Raw genomic sequence first — 19,766 nt, forward strand, 5'->3', positions numbered from 1 at the left:
AGGGCTCGACATGGTGTATATATAGCACTCGCACTCTCGCGCGCATGTTTATTACATAAAGGAATGCGTTCCAAAGTGCGTTCACGCCAGAAAGCAGGCCGCTATTGTGTAGTGCGGTTGTTTAGCAATAGCGCGTTTAAGAGCTAGCGTAAATACTACGCCTCAAAACGAGGGAAAGCGAGGCGTTGCACTTGTAGCACGCTTTCCTTATCGATGCTCGCACCGTGGAGTTCACTTTCATTACTATACTGTATGTCCCCTTCGACTGTTCTCTTGTGCATGGGTCGCCGTGGAGAGAGATTAACGTGCAGAGTAACTCGGCTGGTCCACTTTTTTATGAGGCAGCAAGAAATGAAGCAAAAAATGATAGTGATGAAAACAAAAATAACACTGCGACTAATAAAGATAATAAAGCCGCAACGGACAGTTCAATTGTTGTCTGCCCAAACCGCTAACGGAAGAATTATCCTCATCTATTGGTATAAACAATTTCTCCACTTAGTAAATGGATCTATATATGTCGGAACACACTCCTCCGTTCAGGTTATTTCCACGGTACAGAACATAAACCCTATCCTTCACGCCTAACTCTACATGACTGCTTATTACGAGCACTGATATCTCTGTCACGGTGTACGTATTTTGGTACGCGTCTTTTTCGCAGTTGCTGTTCAGGAGTGGCAGGAAAAAAAATTCATGGGCATTGGTCTTTAGGTGCATAAACCCGCGGCGTACTCTCTGGGGCTCCTTTATTGCGTCGGGCTTAGGCGATATTTACTTACTATGTAATTATGAAACCTGGCTAGAAAATGCACGAAGCATCATCTAACCACTTCGACTCTCTCTGTTGAGTATAACGGCGCCTCAAAATAAAGTAATACAACTTTGACGCCGTTATCTACTGCACAGCATAATTCGTTGCTGAAAAAGTTATTATGAGGATTATTATTATGAGGAACGAGCCGCGATACCTAGTGCTCATAACATCATTTATTGACTTCTGGTGTTGCTTGGTGTCGCTCGACCTCTATGTTTATTTGCCGCATGCGAATATTTCAGTGCACTTAGCGTGAATGCATTTATCTCTTGCTCGAAGAAACGCCTAAACCATATAAGTCAATAGAGCGTTTTAGTGTGTCCGGTATTCGGGTAAGCGCAAGCGGACTCGGCGTTTTACCGGATGAGCGGAGGCGCAGACTCGGACGGCCTGCGCGGTGCGGCCACCTGGTGGCGCAGAGCTCAACCATACAAGCGTAGAGCTAACATTGCTGCAACGCAGTGTTTTCCACTTTCCCGCTGGTGTAAATTTTCGGCAGGGACGTACGCGGGTGTTTGCCGAAAATTCACAGCAGCAGCAAAAGAAAACACATTTCGTTACTGTGTTTAGCTGTACTTGTCTGGTTCAGTTCTGCAGGTGGCTGCACCGTGCAGGCCGCCCACATTCACGCCATCGCCCATAGGGTAATACGCCTAGACCGCCTGCATTTACCAGGTAATGCACAGAGTAAAGGCCGTGGAGGCGGCGGCGTTGGCTCTTCTCTCCGTTACATTATTTCCCCTTTCAACGGCTCCTGTCGTTCTGCTCCTGTAAGTGAGACAAGAGACTCGTCAATCATTCCGGCGCTTGTTCATAAACTTTAGAAACGCAAATGACACGGAAAAGCGGCGCATCTCGCCATCTGCCTTCATTATCGTGACCGTTTAGCGTTCGGACAGATGCCTTGTGTTCCGCGCTTGCTCTTGAAGATGTGTCGCATGCTCTAATCGTCTCGCCTTTCTTTTTTTCTTTTTGTCTTACAGTGCAGCACGCGGTCCAGTTCCGGACGTGGCTACATGGTGAGTACTTCTGGCTTTTCCCTTCTTCTTTTGCTTGTACTCGTCTAAGTTGTCGAACTGGGTACATGCAAGGCCGGTGTGTTCCGCCTGTAGCTGTGCGCAAACACGAGATTGAAAGCAGGGTTATGCATAGAATACCATGGCGCCACCATGGTTATACGTGTGACTAGCATTTCATTGAATGTTCAGTTAGCTTCTATGCAGGTAGTGGAGGTTAGACAAAAGGAAAGAACAGGGAAAAAAAAAGAGAGTGGGAATCAATAACGGCGAGCATCTTGATCGGCCCCTGCACGCTCATGAGGGGAGGGAGTCATTGGTATGGGGTAGAATTAAGTGAAAGTAAACAGCTAATGCGTTCCCAAAGGAAAACAAAAAAAAATCGAGGCAACGTAAAAGGTATACAGGGTCGGCCACCCTTAAGGGAGACATCCGATACCTATAGTACTCCAAGGTTTCTTTTGCGATAAGAAAAGAAAGAAAGAAAAAAGAGAAAGTGGGTTCATCTGAGACTGGAGGCACACACGTCTCGTGAAAAGGTTAACCTGCTGCTCGTTATTCGATATTTAAGCTGATACCGGCGCTCGAATACTAATTCGGTATTTTCCCTGCGGGGGAATGACTTTGCGAAGAAAAAGCAGATGGATATATATATATTCCTTTCTTTTTTGTTCAAACGGTGAAACGAATGTTTCCTAGAGCTTCAATGCGAGGCGACGTGACATACGCGCAAAGACAGGAGATCGCGTTGTTTTACGCGTGCGTCCTCGTTCCTCGGAAAACGTGCCCCTAACTGGCAAAAGCAGAATTACTATACCGACGTAATTTCGCAGTGGGCTTCTCAGACTTCGCGAATGACGGCAATAGCACGCCTCCACTGTTCCGTTGTAACCGCACTGGCGTATTAGCGACGACCAGAGTCCGACAGCAGTGTTATGCGCACGTCCGTGTTCAGCGTGCCAGGGGACGCCACAATTTTCATTTATGACTCCACATAGTAACTGCACTACTAGGTCGACGTAAGAGAGAGAGAGAAAAAAAAAACTGAGATGGGAAAGGCAGGAACGTTAAGTGCACGGTAGAAAAGCTCCTGGTTTTCTACCCTGCAACGAGCGACGGGTAAAGGTGGAAAAAGAGATGGAAACAATAGTTGAGAAAAAAAAAAAAAGCAAACATTTGTGATTCACATGCTCTGACCGTGTTAAAAAGAAAACCTTTTTTTCTTTATTGAAATAAAACTAAAAGAAAGGGGTGTAGTCAGCCTATAATGATGGCTACTCGTAAAATATATAGTAGAAAAATATAATTACACAATGTCACAGGGCCAGAAATCCACTGGCCAATTTAAGAGGCAAGGGCAAGTCGCTTCACAATGAGTTTGTAAACAGTCACACGCAAAGTCACCCAGGCGGCCGCGATCTTGACTGCGATGAGCACCTGCACAGATGTGGAATTACAGAGTTAAAATAATACACGTACAGAATACAGAACAGTGTAACACGTGATCTGCAAGCGCTAATAATTGCAAATAATAAAAGCAAGTTGTAGTTACATTGTGTGTCTACTCAGCTACTTGTTAGGGATGTCGGTATTTTCGTGAAGATGTTCGATGGAGTGCATTCAATGCTTTTCTCTATGTTATTTTCAATGGCCGTGGGCCCACCAATTTTACGAGTGAGAAATGCCGGTGAGGAACAATATAGCGTAGCGCTTATTCTAGCTGCCGTCTTTGCGTCGGGTGTCTGGGGCATTCGAGGAGGAGACGGCGAACATCCTCGTCGTCGTTGGCGCAAGAGCGAGCCGTGGAAGAAGCCCGTTTCATGCGATGTTGGAAACGTTTGGTGTATGCTGTCTCAAAGCGTAGTCGATGAATAAGTGTCTCGGTACATTTCGAAAGTTCGGCATTCAGATGGTATTTGAGTAGAGGGTGCACTTCGTAAGGAATTGTTTCCTTAGTATTTTTCATTGAACCAGGTTGACATACGCAAGTCCTTGTTTACTGCTCTTAATATGCGTTGCGTGTCCATTGGAGATAGACGGATGAGTTGAATTTCTGCATCTCTATGGGCCGATTTTGCCAACGATTGCGCCAATTCGTTGCCTGCTATACCAGCATGTCGCGGAGCCCACTGTAATATAATATCACATCATGTTTTTTTTTTTTTCAGTAGCCTGAGTTTAACTGTTTAGTGCTGCGTATGTTATTCGTGCGCGTGGTTGGTTGCCACCTTTATTTATTTATTTATTTATTTATTTATTTATTTATTTATTTATTTATTTATTTATTCATTTATTTATTCAATACCCACAGCACCTTTACAGGCATTACAGTGGGAGGAGATACAGAACATCAAGCGCATTCGTGCAGTACGACTTAGAAATGAACAATACAGCACCATTGGTAAGCATAATGTTCGAAGAATTACAGACACTATTCGCATGCAGAAAAAAAAAAAGAAACATAAGCATCAATCTAACAAGGCATAAAATATATTCCATACAGTGTATGTGTACATTCGCTTTGGGAGGACAGCATCGACGAGCAATAGGAGTGATTGATTGCTTCGAAAGCGAATTAAATGACCCTCACCATATTTTGCGCGCGCCAGTTCGCGGCTCGCTTCGCAGCGCGGTGTGGACGCGCCTCCTGTCCTCTTTGGGTGACTCACAATCCGAAGCGGTGGCGGCGCCCTGCGGGGCCAGGTCAACCGGCAGCTTTCTCCGTTGACCGCGTGGCGGCTTCGAGGGCTGCGGGTGCAGCTGCACGCCGGTCGAGCGCGCGCTAGTGGTCGGGTTGGAATGCGTGGCGTGCTCTGCTCGTGGCCTTTCGGCGATAAGGGCAAGGCCGTCGCGGAGATCTCTCGCTCTCATCCCCCCGCTCCCCCCCCCCCTCCTCCCCGATAAGCGGCCGCTGTGTCGCGTGCTCTTTGGCCACTTTGCACAATGGCGTTTACGCGCAGTTGCATTGGCGTCGTCGCCTTTTCCCTGCGACTCAGCGCTTGCGTGCACTGATGAGAGAAGTTTTTAAAACGTCGAGTAACGTTGGTAAAGAAGTACAGTAACGTTGGTAAGCGTTGGTAAAGAAACGTTCCAATTTCTTAGCGTGCTCCAGCGGTCTCGCTCACGCGCACATACACATGATATCTGTGATGTGATATCATTATTTATTTATTTATTTATTTATTTTCACATACTGTCAATCCCTCATGGGATTATAACAGGAAGGGCAAGTATATAGGGTAGTGTTTGTGAACAAAGAATATAAATAGATTATATAATCATAAGTGTGTTATTGCAAAGGTTTTGGTTTCACTAAACAGAAGAAATAAGTAGTTCATCACAAATGCAATATTTGGGCACAATATACTATAACAAGGAAGAATCTGAGAAAACAAGAAACCAAACAAGAAAAAGAAAAAAAAACACCTGAAAGCACATGTGATATACAATACCTAATGAACATGACAAACAGGATGCAGTCATGCGTATGATGCATCATACAAAAGGCACACTCATAGATTAAAGTGTTAGGCTATATATGAATCATATATCATGGATCATATATCATGAATCATATATATGAATATATATATCATATGAATCATATGATATGAAGAAAACCGACAGTCAAGCCAGAAAAAAAGCATCTATGGCTTATAGCGGGGGCCATGGGGAGAAGAGAGTACCTGATAGACGTACGCAGATAATACGGGATACGAAAGTGTGGCAGAAGGGCACGCTGCGAGTCTTGATGTGTGCGCAGTGAAGCTCACTACAAATCTTACCTATAGACATATACTGCAGAACTAACGTCGCCTTCTCATTGGCACACTGTTCTACGCACGCGGTTTAAAGAGTTCCGCGAGAACTCGCGCTGCTCGGCGCGTATTTGGAACGTCGGGCTGCTCGCGTAAAACTGTTTTCCGAAGTCACCTCGGTATATTTTCGCCGTGGAGTATACGTTCGAGCGAGAATCAATAAGCTTGGCAGTCTGTTTGCATAGCGCTGCGCTTGTTTGTTTGGAAAAAGAAGCGTGCAGTGTATAGCAGGAAATTTCAAAAAAAAAAGGAGAAGGAGGAAAAGAAAAGTAATAATAAACTAAAGGAGGAAGCTCACCGTGGGCGCGAATCCAGGGCAGCAACCGCGCGCGTGCTCCCATTCGTCTCCCTCGGCCGGAAATTGCGTCGGGGTTCCCCGCGCTTCCGGTGCTTCAGCCGCAGAATCGATTGCGTGTGTGGTATATAGGAGACGGCGGCTACCATTTCTTTCTTTCTTTTTCTTTCTTTTTCTTTTTTTTTTCTCGAGCGAAGGACTGCGTGAGCGTTCGGTGCTGCATGCTGATGGAGTGCACAGCTGAGCAACAATCTCTTGATACAGTCGTGGGGCGTGGGGCGTTTCTTGTTATGTTTCGCACCTTTCGATGAATTCACGCCTTTCACTATGTTCGGGCAGCGGAATTTCTGATGCTTGCCTTTTTGTTTAGTTCTGCGTCATAGAGAGCTTTTTTTTTTTTGACAGCAGTGAAATTGCATGTTTACTTGTTGTTTCGTTTATTAAGTGACGGAAACGTGGGAAGTGGAATACCGGAAAGCCAACTACACCACCAATATCAGTAACGAACTGAGAAGGTAAGGACGATGATAGAATTGACAAAAGGAATTACAGATGCAAATGAATTCACGCATTTGCATAAACCGTGGCCTCCGAGATCGCGGAGGCTCGCCGCGCGTGACCTCGGATGCCACGCGTAAACGTGCACGTCAGAAGCGCGCGAGTCGGCCACTCGCACAAAATTTGCACGCGCTGCATGCGCCCCGAATCCTCGCGCAGGAACGAGTGCAAAGCCTGCAATAGAGCGGGTCTTTGGTGCACAGAATGCATAAATGAATAAAACCGAATGCAAGCGCTAAAACACTCGCCGATTTAAATTGCTCGCTACCGCGCACCACTGCACACAAACAACCGCCATGTAGGAGTATACTTTCTTTTCCTATTGTGTATTGAGGCTTTCCGTCAACCGGTCATCGCTCACGGTGTCACCTGCTGCAAGTACGTGGTAAGTGAGCGGAGTCCAATGCGTGTGCGGAAAACGAGGTCTTGCGTAACGCGCTGCTTGTGCACGTTCGTGTGAATTCGAGGTGTGTGCCTGACATGGCAGAAATGGCCCGACAATGGTTGAAAAGATCGAATAAATAACGGGCTTGTGCTAGTTTTACCACGTTGACGGACTTGCGTATAGTGCACGAGCAGAAACGATTTCGTCGCTCAGCCTTATAGCGCACACCGAACGTTGTCGTCTCATTCACAAATTGGTCCGTTTACGTCACAGCTGTCGGTTTCCTGCTTCTTTGTGAGCCCGGAGAGCGATACATGCGTTACTGCAGTTTCTGAACTCGGGAAACTTCAGTGAGCGATTGTAGTTTCGATGTGCACTTCCGGACGAATCGAAACCCTCGGTGTTTTCTCTACTTTCTTTATTTCTGTGTTTTATCCCTCAACTCCACTTTTTCCTGCGTAGAGGAGTTAACCGAAGGTGTCGTCGAGTTGACCTCCCTGCATTTCCTTAACTTCACTTTTTTTTTTCTGTCTGTAGGGTTCTCTAGAATAGCATATAAGGCGTGGTCGGTGTAATGTAGTAAATTGCGCGGTGTCAGACTGAGGCGTCCATGAATAGAAAGCTGGAAAAGTACCACGGGGCTTCCCTGACAACTTTGTGTGTTGTGTGCGTTTTCATTACAGGGACGTAAGCTTGCATGTCCGCAGCTGTCGAGAATTGCCATCTCTTACCTTAACCGTTATTTTGCGTGAGACATGGTGAAGCGTTCCGGAACGGCTTTTATGCGTTCTTTCCATTAACCAGTGGTTACAGCGGCACCACTCTAGCTCATATGAGTTTTCGTTGCTCATTTTAGGGAGCTGTTGAGAATCGCCGTAAAGGGCATTTCTCGGCCTGTTTGGCTACAGTACGCGAGCTAAAAGATACGCAGAGCGCGCTGAGCGGCGCACGCTGTGTGAAAACGAAAAAGTGTACAAGGCAGGCCGCGGCGGCGAGATGAGATATAGGAAACGGCTTTCTCGGGAGCCGCGTTCTCAAGGGATATTGCCTCCTGTGTCCCGTCTCGAGAAAATGGGAAATGGGATGACGGAGAGAGAGAGAAAAGAAAGAAGGAAGACTGGGGGATCGCGAGGAGATCGTGGGAGACGCGGACAGTGAACGGGAGGAGCTTTGGCGCCAACGGCGCCGGATAACCGGCCCTAGAACGCCGGGCATTTTCCTCTAAGACCGCGCAAATCCTCGCCTAACCTGGCTGCCGGCCGGCTGACGTGATCGATCAGGGAAGAGTGGGCCCCTGCGCGAGAAAGATGCCTCTAGCAAGCAAGCGTGGCGGGCGGCGCCTCGCGTGTTGGCCCGCCGTTGGTTGCGGTGTTGTATAGCGGTACTACTCCCTTCGTCCGCCAACCTCTTCCTCCTCCTCCTCTTCCTCCTTCTCCTTGCGTCTTCCTGCGGTAGCCGACGTGCACACACGCCGCAGCCGCGCCGGAGATCGATGCGGCTTCTCCGCCTACCGCGTGTGCGCGTGTCTATAGGTGACAGCCGAGTGCCCACGGCCGGTGGTCGCGGTTTGGAGGCTTTCCGCTTGTCCGGAGCCTCTGCGGCTTCCAGTGACCAGTTCTTGCCCTCTGCAGTGCCACACCTTTTGCCGAGAAAGTGTTATCTCAGGTAGCGAAGGAAAGGGTGTGGCGCGAAAGGGCGTTTTAAGTACCGTTGTTGTCGTTTTGAATGGAGCAGTTTCGTCACTGTTGCTCACATATGGACACGATGCAACCGTAAGTGGGGAGCAGCAATGACGGAGGACGCATGTTATGGCGTAAACCGTGTCCTTGACTTGCAGGGGGGGGGGGGGGGGGGGCTTCTCTTCACTGTCCGCTGGTATGAAGGGTAGTCACCTTCCTGCAGAAATAAAGCGATACAAGTCTTAAGTGTTTGAGAACTCGCCCGCTAGTATTCACTCCACACTAGAAGACGTCGCCTCTTTCGAAGACACAGTGCAAATCACTTGCACGAGGTTTAGCTTAAGAACTCATACGCTGCGATAATAAGTCCCTGCAGCTATAGATACCGCTTTTGAATGTTCCTCTTTTCAATCGGCCGTGGAAAAACACCAGCCACTACTAGGTTTGTCTTCTGCCGTTGACAGGCTGCACTGTTTTCACTGAACTTTTATTAAAAGCGCTGGCGCGGATACCTCACCAACGGCGCGCGTTTGTATCGACCTTAAAGGGACACTAAAGCGAAAGAATAAATCAGTTTAAACTAATGAAGCATTGCTTGAGAACCCTGCAGGCAGTCATTTAAAAAAATAGTTTGATTATTAGATGAGAAAATGAACGTCCAAGTATCAGTATTTGAATTGCGCGCCGAAACCCCAGCGCCGACACGTCAGCGTAACGTCAGGGATTCCAAAGTATGTTTTCGTGTATGGGCCGCGTCGGCTGAGTAAAGGTTCCCGAAACCTGCCGTGTTGATTATTGGGTTCCTTTAGAACACAATGTAGTCAATCTGTACGGCTATATATATTTAGTAGGCCCTGGAAGATGCCATCAAAATCCAAGACGTCACAGCCCCCAGGTGCGGAAACTCAAGTAGGCGTCGCCACCAGTATTTCGTTCTTGCACTTTTTCTGGCTTACCAAACGTCTTATCGTTGTAAGAGTGGTGTTTTTGGTGTTGTAGAACGGTAATTTACTGATGCAGAAGAAATCATTTTTCACTTTAGTGTCCCTTTAATCATTTCGTATCGGTGCATGCAGGTAGCCGAACCGTCTTAAGCGCTTGGCGGGTGAAAGGTCATGCATCGGCGTTACCTCTCGATTCGCCATTAGCTGCCAGTGTTTGTAATCAGTGCCCACATTTCGTCGCATCAGATGGAGTATCGCGCTAGCGTACAGTCGTTCCCAGCGAAGGCGCTGAATAGGAAAAGTGCGTGCGCCAATGTACGAGACAATGGCGGACACGTCGTCGTCGTCGTCGTCGTCGTTAGCGCGTTAAAAGCTAAACGCACGCGCCTCGCTCGTGCCGGCGCTTGAACGATTCATTACCGCGCGGTTGGAGGTCCGCCACTACTTGGCTCGCGCCGCGGTCGCCCCCCGCCCTTTCACGCGCGAGAAGTATAGGCGCGCACGCCCGTGCGCCCGACACGAATACGCCAATCTGCGGAGCGGTAGCGGCGGCGGCGGCGGGCAATTAAGGGTTGACTGATGAACCGCGAGGGGTGTCAGCCGAGCAGCCCTGGCCGTTGAACTGCGTGCGACTCGTGTGTGTCTACGAAGGCGGGAAAGAACGAATGCGGGTGGTGGAGGTGGGGGTTAGAGGGGGGGGGGGGGGCACGTGCAGCTAGCTCGACGGCGACGACTACGACTACGAGGGCGCCGAGAACGACGCGGCACTGCACGGGCCGTTGGGATTCCGCTCCCCTCGCTCTCGTCGGCTTTTCCCCCGCATGCGAATTAACTATCCGAACCCCGGCGCGGCCGGACGACGCTTTGTCAGCGAGAGGTGCCCGCCCCCCCCCCGCGCGCGGCTCCCGCATCGCGCCAGGGGCGCGGCTGGTCCAGCTGGCCCGGTTAACGCTTCGCGGGAGCCTTTAATTCGATAATGCGCGCCTCATTAAACCCGCCGGCGAGTCGGCCCGCACTCGCGCGCTCCCGTTCGACCGGCGCGTTAGGCGCGCGCCCACTCGTGCGAGCTTGCGAGGGCCACTCCACCCTTGCGCGCGAGTGTGTATACCCCTGGAAGTGGGGGGGGGGGGAGGGGAGGGGGCTTCCCGTATTACTCGCACGCCGGTTGTCCGCGCGATGGCTTCGTTCCGAGTCTGCGGCGCTGTCGAGATGTCTCTTCGGGGCCTTTCGATTACTCTGCTTGGAGTGGAAAAAGAAAAAAAGGAAGAAGTGGGCTGCGTGCCTCTGTCTCGTCTGGCGTGCAGACTAAGATGCAGGGTGTCCCGACTCGGCAAGGCGTGCACAACAGTAGAGAGCCGAGTTGCGGTGCTGGTTATTTTGTGCGTGCATAGTTAAAGACGCGTTTAGTTGCATGTACAGTGAGCGCACGTTAAAGCGCAATACATGTTTACGACGGACGACAATTAAGACTCGGTCTGCCTGTATATGTGAGCACCACTTCTCTTTATATATCTCCGTTTTCTCTCTTTCTGTTCCATTACCCATTCTCTTCGTGCAGGTTAGGAAACCAGAACTACCTATGGTTAGCGTCCCTGCGTTTCTATACGTTCTTTATTTCTCCCTATCTCCGTGGTGCGTGTTAAAAATGAGAGTGCGAGCATTTCATTGAAAAAAGAAAAAATAGTTTGTCTGATATAATGGAAGTAGGCTGCTCCCAGAACGCTGTTGCTTCATTAGCAAATTGACAGTTTACAACCGAGCAAAGAAAGGCTAACAGGAAGAACAAAGAATCGAAATTGTATTAGGCGGTTCTCCACCAAGCAATGAATTCTGAGGTGGATTATTTCGCCTTTCTCTGTAGCGCACATAATGTCCTGGCCATTGTGTAGCACAGAACAAGGATCAGAAGCTCGTGTGTACATCGAAAAAGGAGGAACAGAGCGTGAGAAAAGTCTTACTCGGTTTCTCTGCGTCTTATTTTAGATAGCCGTGGTTGTTGCAGGCCAGGCTTCGAACCATTTATGGTGGATGGCCGTAAGGTTCTCCACGGACCAGCGGGGAAACCGTTTGTGTATACGCTTTCAAAGATGGACGACTTCTATTTTCGAGAACTGCGTGCGAGTTTCGGCGAAACTTTCTTCTTTTCCTGCAACGTGCGGTCCGGTAGCACTTAGCAACGACATCTGTTATCGTGCGAATTGCTTCGATTATGGCGCTTTTTCTTTAAACGCTTGCTGCCTAGGCGATCATTCCTTTTCCACGGGCCGTTTCTTTGAACGCACGGCCACACGACGCAGTTTTATAACGCTCTTGGTTGCCTCATTGCTTTTTTTCTTCTGTTTTAACGACCCGCAACTTGCTGTCGTGCGTCTTTCCTGCTGCAGAAAGACCTCGCTCTGTCTCGCCCTGGCCGTGCCTTTAAGTATTACTTACGGAGGATCCCCCCCGCGCTTCTTTATTGCCGCGGAAGCGATTTGGCGGCGGCGGCGGCGGCGGCGGCACCATCGAGGTCGGCGCAGACCTTTTGCGTCTTCCTCCGTCGGTCTATCTTGCAGCTTGTCGCGGCTGTTTGTCGATCGTCGAGCGCCGCCGGCTTCTTTCCCCGCGGTGGTTGAAGGGTGGTGGTGTTTTATTTCTGGTGTACAAGTGGCCGTTCTCGCCGGGCTTCTATATAGCTTTTTTTTTTTTGTGTGTGTGTGTGTGTGTGTGTGTGTGTGTGTGTGTGTGTGTGTGTGTGTGTGTGTGTGTGTGTGTGTGTGTGTGTGTGTGTGGTAGCGCTCGGCCTTGCCCTTCCGTATTTCCTTCTTTCTTCCTTTGGGCGGCTCTGGCTGCCCTAAAATGGGCCGTTTGTAGGGAGGATTAGCCGTTGTCACGCTTTGTGAATTCGGCTGGAAGGAGTTCGAAGCTGTCTTACGCCCGTCCATCAGGCGAAAACCGTTTTGCTGCGAATTTTTCTTCGTTTTCCCTTTCTTTCGTTCCTTTTTTTTTCTTTTCCGCGTCGTACAACTAGCGGGAATGCATTTCGAGGTACGGCCAAACATTAGTTCTTGCAGCATGCAGGCGCCTTACGAGTCAAGAATGATAAGCGCCGCCGCAGGCAAGCGCGCCTTTCCCTACTACTTAAATTGCTCAAGAGGTCACCGTCAGTGGGTTCTGGTGTCGAAGACGATCGTTTAGCGCAACGAAGTCCCGACTTCTCGCTTCGCTGCCTATAGTTCTTCCATGACAGCAGTCTGTCTTGTCTTGTCTTGTGTCCCAGACAGTGACGCGTACCCACTATTGGGGATTGGCCAAGAAGCAGGCGGTTTTCCATATGGTTAGAAGTAGAGAGAAACTAGATTTTTATAGTGGAGCGTGTCGCTTGCAGCGATTAATTCAAAAGAGATAATCTTTCTTCTTTTTTCCTTTCTTTCGTTGTATTTATTATTTTTATTTTATATTATTATTATTATTATTATTATTATTATTATTATTATTATTATTATTATTATTATTATTATTATTCGTGTAGTAATGGCTATAGCGACACCTTTTATGGAAGAATTGCAGCTCTCATGCGACGCTAGGCGGCGCTTGTGCTCTTGCGTCGGCGGTGGCAAACTTTGTCGCCTGGCCGCCCTGTTGCATCGTTAGGTGTCGCGCGTGCGTGGTTGCTTAGGCCTTGTGTTGCGATTGAGGACGCGACACTATTTTCCCCGCACTCGGGCCACGACATTCGGCGGCGTCCGTTTATAGGCGACGCAGCATCTGCGGTGTAGAAAGACCGCGATCCGTCGCGCAATTGCAGTTACAGGGAGTTTTAACTCGTCTGTTAACGTGTTAGCGTCTGCGGAATACCGGGTTACCGGTGAGGTGTACGGCAGCAACGACGTTGGCGGTGACATCTTCCGACGCAATGTTTAACCATAGGGCGCACATTCAGTATACTGCAGTGACCTGCCATATTCTACTTAACTGCTGGTGTAAGACGTTGGTATGGCGACATGTGGTTAGCGCGCAGTGCTTCTTGCGGTGTTCCTTCGGCGAGAACTCTCACGTGATATAAAAAAAGCTAAATTTCAGACGCATTCTAGTTTGACAAAGTGTCACTGGATGTCGCTGCCACCTTCGCTATACTGCCGCCCACGCGCCTCCATCCGGTAAGCCCTAAACGGTAAGAAGCTTACGGACAAAGTAAATCTCTCTAACGTAAAAGACGGCAACTGGCGGACCGCATCTTGATATGCACGCGTTTCTGTTTCCGCCGTTAGGCTAACGCTGCAAAAGCACGCCGTGCTATTGACTCCGTTGCGACTTCTTGGTCGCATAACGGTGAATTAGTGCTGATGTTGGACGCGCACGAGTGGCGTAATGACCGGTACTTACATAGCTGCCATTAGATAGCTGCGAGCCCTCCCCCTCTCATCCACTCCCGTGCCACGATGCCGCTGTCGATGATCACGAAGTGAAAAATACGTCGACGACATTTCGCTGCGTCGCACTTCCGTGCTTGCTGCGTGTTTAATTGAAGGACAACGTAGAGGCGCGCGACAATCCTCGGCTGTGCCAACGAGCGCGCGTTTTTTTTTTCTTCCTCTTTGTCTTTTCTTTTTTTCTCCTGCTGGCTCATTAACGGGCATTAGGCCTTCGTTTTGGCGACTACACTATCGATCGTAATATCGTTTCCTGTTCGATTTCTAGGCGTATCAGGTTATGGCACACGGGCTGCCTCGTCGCGCGTATATTTATAACCAGTTTTAGGTGTGTCCGCTGCCGGTTCTTCGTGTGGGTTCTCCCGGCTAAACATGATAGAGATCTCTGATAGCTTCGAACAAGTTCTCGACGTCGCAGCCAGCGAACTTCTCTACCTATAACACATAAGGTTAAAAAAAAGAAAAAAAAGGCAACAAATGCGGGCACAAGCGAACGATTCTGTTTAGGCGATGTTCTTTCGTCCTCTGCTTCCGTGTAAACGTCGTGTCTGATAACGCGGGCATTTACGCGACAAACGCCTTGCGCTGCCAAAGAGGTACCGCTGGCCAAGATACGCTGGTAATAAGTACGTTTTGTTAGTCTTGCTTGCGTTGTGCGCCATTTCCTATTCCTTCTTTATAGCAGGTTTTGTGTTCGCTCGCTCCCTCGTGTATGGCGAACACGCCATGCTGGCTCAGTGTCTATGTAAGACATCCTGCTGCCGAACAGAAGGCCCGTGGGTTCGACTCCTGGCTGCTGCAGCCGCATCACGATGGGTCGTAAGAAAGTCGGTGCAAGACGCGCTCGCGCACGGAGCTTTGGATGCGCGTGAAGAACCCCAGCGAGATCAGAATTAATCGGCAAGTTTTGATTCTACGGTGTCATACCCCACTATTGCGTTAAAAGGAATCGGTCAGTCAATCTCGTATCATGGAACGGAACTATAGCGCATGACCTTGATTTTTTAGCTTGCTAGGACGAGCGCGAGTCGCTGAACGAGACGATCAATATTTTTTCTCCTTTTCGCACAAGAAATTTATAAGACTCCTGCACCGTATAACTGCATTAGGGCGCGCAGTTTAGAGCCGGTTTCGTTTGAGTAGTCAAATTCGTCAAAAAACCAAGGTATGAAGTTATTTCGCGTGCGCACTTGGCATGTATGTGTGTGGGTGTGTGCGGGTGTACCAAACTCGACGCGCAGTTGCACTAACCCGTCCATGAACTGCTGCAGCTGTCGGAAATGGCATGTACACTCTCGAACTACTTTCTAAACAACGAACGTTGACTGGTGCTGCGCGGTTAGCTGTAGCCGCTTGGGTAGAAAAAAATAATAAATCCGCCTCACGGGGCCTAGCTAGTTCCAAAGCTTAGTACGTTCTGCCAGGGACCGTAGAAACGAGGGGTCGAAGATGGAAAGGCTGAAAAAAAAAAACCAAGAAAAAAAAATGGAACACAGAAACCTATGCGGGACAAGGACGGGCGCATGGGTTTTGGAAACAGCGCAAACAGGGTCGTTCGTTTGCGGCGGGGATCTTTTAATGCAGCGCACCTGCTGGGAACAGTCAACCGCGTGCTTTGTTTTGTTAGATATCCTTCCGTGCGGCGAACCTGGCAGAAAACGAAAAAAACAACAACCAATATAGTGGGAACGGGAAAGGGTTTGACCGTGGAATATGATAGGTGCGGATGGTGCAAGCTCTCGCTCGCTCATCGTTCAGTTGTGCCCTTCTCGCGGTCTCGACCTGGCGTGGAAGATCTCGCGGGCGGTCCAACGCACTGCCGGGCGCGCTTCTTTATTGCGCATGCGCCGAACCGCGACCTGCACGTTCCCTCGCCGGTGAGTCCCGTCTGCCGCAACTCCCAATTATTTCTCGGTCTCCGCAATTTCTCCTTTTCTGTATACAGCGTCTGGCTGTTGATAAGTTTGCGAAGTGAGTTCGTGTGTTTTCTGACCGGCCGTGGTTGCGTGCGCCCTCGTATACTGAATGTTGAAAAGGAGCTTGAGTAATTGGTGTCTTCTTTCGGTGGCCGATAGTTAACGCCCGAGTGGCACACAGGTTTACACCACAATGCCGCTATGTTGCACTGACGGGGAAAACGTTGTGACTTTAGTTCACAACTCGTTCCGTCTACTACATACCTGACGCGGCTGCGCGTAGGCGCGCAGTTGTAGCGGCACCGATTTCTTGCCTGGGTCACGCGGTGTAGTACGCGCATTCGATGTGTATATTCTGGGTGTGATGTTATCTCTAGTTGAGTGTTATGGGGGGAGGGGGGGGGGGCTGCTTACTGCGAGTGTTCTGTTGGGCCACTGCGTTTCGTTGATGACGGTATCTATCGCTACGTGAAGCGAATGGTCGGCGTAACGCAGCGGATAAATGTTATCATTCCGATCAGCGCTGGGTTTAGTTTTGCCGTGCGCTGCTGTTCTCCGTCGGTGATTGACACTGTAGTCATTGGTGTACTATAGCGTGCAGTTAATTCTAATGCCGTTCTGTCGGTCTTGTTCTTTAGTCCATTCCGAAAAAGAAGGGTTGGTAGTAAGAGCTATTCCTCACGTTTCAACAAACGAGTGGGCTAGAAGGAGCCAGATCAGTTGCAGGCGCAAAAGCAGCCGGTATACACTCTTTCTGTGGCTTTCACGAACAGCGCGCAAAGTTGTCCCGCGGTCCATTACGTTTTCATTGCGTCTCGTTTGCGCGGTGAAAAATGGGACTTCTCCGAGGTGCGCTGCCACCGCCCACAATTTTTGTCGCAGTGCAGCTGTCGAGCGAGCGAGCGAGCGCGTGTGGGTGTTTGCTTTCTAGGGCAATGCAGCTTCACGCACGGCATTTTGGAATAGCCCCCTCACCGTTTTCCTCGCCCCCCTCTTTTCGGCCTTTCTTCGCGGCAAGAATAGCTGCGCGTTAGTCGTCTACTCGCACTCCTGACGCCCGCGGCTCTTTGGCCCGGGTCCATTTGTCAAAGTCTGCTTCCCTCGCCACGCCGTCCATCTCGGAGAAAGCGGGCCTGCGTGCGTGTGTGTGTGTGAGGGAGAGGGAGAAGTGATGGCAGGTTGGGCGAGCTCGCTCCGTCTGATTGAGCCGATGTTGGGCCAGCATTTTTGAAACAGCGGCCATCGTTACCTCTTGCGGCGGTATTCGCGTTTCCCTCTCCCTGCCCGCTGCTTCCCTCTCTTGCTCGCTGCGGTTTCGCTGAAATCATGCTTACTTGCGCACTTTTACTTCTACTGGTTCTCTCCATCTAAACATTGCCCATGTAGAGAGAAAGAGGGAGCCACTAAAATTATATTGCCGAAGTAGTGACTAGCTGGCCAAAACACTGCCATGGTGTATACATAAATTTTGTAGATGGTCGTGGCACGGAAGTCGTTAGCTCTGTCGCCTAGGCGCATCCATTTGTTTGAGCGTGTAAATGTTGGCAGTTGCGACGTCACCGTCGTTTTGTATCGTGCTTATCTGTAATTCTATGTGTTGCGGTGCGACACGCGGGCAGGATACGCAGTGCTTTGCACGTACAGCTCTGCCTTCTGCGTGCAGTCGCATAAGTAGAGCACGTCCTCACGCGCCTCTCGTCGTTTACTAGTCGTGGTTCAGTTTTGATCTCGGGTGTAGGGTTGTTCCTGATGCGCGCCTTTTCGCTGTGTAATGTAGTTCGTTGGATTCCGGAGTAGCGCGTCGGGGCGCCGCAGCGACGTGTTCTGACAAGTCTTGATTATTTGTACTCTTCAGTGTCTTCACAGAGTAAAGGATTATCTTGCCTATATACTGGCGTGTGTCCTCTTTGCTTGAGAGCTGTTAGCGAACAGCGTGGCTTATTTAGAGCAACTTTTTTTTTAATGTCTTTCATCGCGGTAGGTGTTCCTTGGCATTATTTTTGTTGTTGGCTCTTGTATAGCTCATTTTCTGGATTTCTTATCGCACGATAAAAAGCAGCCGTGCGGGTTTTGAATATAATTGAAAAGCGGTTTCGCAAGCTAATCTACGCATGACTTGAAATGTCGTCGTCCACATAATTGATGTCAATGATCTCATGAAAGGTCGTGTAAAAGGTTGCGCTGCGGATCGCCGGAAGGTCGAAAGCTTCATATGTCAACGTCGTCGTATATACTGATGCGTCATAGCTTTCTTTTTTTAATGTTGTGCGTCAGAACATTATCGGTCTATTTACCCAAGTTCTTCCTACTGTGTTCTTCTTCGATGACGCCTTACCCACCGCGACCAGAGTACGAAAAAAAAAAAACAATGTGAAGAAGTAAGAAACGTTGAGGAAAAGGATTGCGAAATTCCACACAGAAGTCAGCGCAGCAGGCGCGAAAGGGTATATTGCTTTTATATAGCTTGCATTACTCCCATAGAATTTAGTTATAAGAAAAGTCTTTTGGCGTCTTTTTTTGCGAACTATTGGAGTCACGAAGTACCACTTGCTGAGCCCTGATGGCCGGAATCAATTGATTTTTCTTTTTCACCGTTGGAGGAATTGTTTCAGTAACGGGGGAGAAATACATACGAATGAGAAATTAGTACACGTGTGACATCTCGTACGAGCTGTATGCAATATATCAGAAATAGAAGAGGATTGCGTTCCCTTGCGCACTATATGGACAATTTTCGCAGCGATCCCGTGGGCGTGCTCCCACATTTGATCAAGTGAGGCGCGTCCACTGCTTGCGGTGTAAGTCCTTTGTTTAGATGTTAGCGACACAGCGCTGTCGGATGAGTAAATTTCTTTTTTTTTCCTTGAGGAAAGCCGTGCAGAGCGAAGGGTGGGCAACACAGGCCGTCCTTTCGTAGCACTGGACCGTGAACTGGGCCACACAGATTCATTCCATTCCTTAAAGGGACACTAAAGGCAAATATTACCGCGAACGGAGCCTTAATAATCGAGAAATTGAGATAAATGTGGGACATGATTAGACACCCCCTGGGACATTCAAGTACTTGCCCGATGACGAAAGCACTCCTCAATTAAATTATATAACTAGTACTCAACCACTCGTTGAAAAAAAATGTATTGTATTATAAGACGAAATAAAATGCTACCCGTTCAGTTCTATTTCTTCTTATGAAAAAAGCATTCTCTGCAATTACGAAAGGTTTTGCTTTCGCTCGCCTCCGCTCCGTCCACGCCTTTGCGTTTCCGTAGTTTCGTTATCGCGTAGTGCTGCGCTGGTTTTGCTGACTCGTGAAACTCGCACAAACTGCACGTAGTAGAGAATTCAACTTCCATGTGATGTCGCGGGTTGCCGGGACGGTCTACTCCACTTGACAAAAAAGCAGCTGCTACGGCGAATCCATCGCGCTATCTTGGCTCGGTACCGCCGTCTGTCGGATGCCGTTTTACTCCCCGACGGCAGCATAGGGTGGTGATGGCGTATTCACCACTCCCCCCCCCCCCCCCCCCTCCGGTTTGGTGGCGGGAGATTTGAATTCCGAAAAAGGTATTTGGACCCTTCAGATGCAACTTTCTCGTAAACTAAGTCTTTTCTTGGCACAAAAGAAGCGTTACGAGGTTTCTCGAATGGTATTTAAACAGTTCACGTAGACTTAGTATTTGCCCTTAGTGCCCCTTTAAAATGCCAGTCATCATTTTTGCATCCAACTACTGCCAGCCAACTACTGCACAAGCCTTCCCTCTACCGTTCCACATTTTTTCAGCGTGAATGAAGTGCAGTGCGTTAGCTATCGCCCGCTTTCATTCCCGACAGCTTATCGCACGGTAGCTGTGTAGAAGGAGTAATTGTTTCCCATCCGGCTAAGGCAACCTGCAGCGCAACGCCGGAAGCGACATCTAGTTCGTCTA

The 19,766-nt window shown here is 49.1% G+C and overlaps 1 protein-coding gene across 5 annotated transcripts in view; it reads left to right on the plus strand.

The window, feature by feature from the left end:
* LOC139056115 (autism susceptibility gene 2 protein-like) overlaps positions 1-19,766 on the plus strand; it is a 444,462-nt gene that overhangs the window by 251,057 nt on the left and 173,639 nt on the right. For 4 of the 5 annotated variants that reach the window (XM_070534006.1, XM_070534008.1, XM_070534007.1 and 1 more), the window contains one exon: positions 1,801-1,836. In XM_070534006.1, coding sequence (XP_070390107.1) covers positions 1,801-1,836 — 36 coding nt within the window. Of the gene's footprint in view, positions 1-1,800; positions 1,837-4,198; positions 4,235-19,766 lie in introns of those variants that run through there. The other variant, XM_070534009.1, reaches the window with a different exon arrangement.

This window comes from Dermacentor albipictus, chromosome 2, assembly GCF_038994185.2.
Source record: "Dermacentor albipictus isolate Rhodes 1998 colony chromosome 2, USDA_Dalb.pri_finalv2, whole genome shotgun sequence".
Taxonomy (NCBI): domain Eukaryota; kingdom Metazoa; phylum Arthropoda; class Arachnida; order Ixodida; family Ixodidae; genus Dermacentor; species Dermacentor albipictus.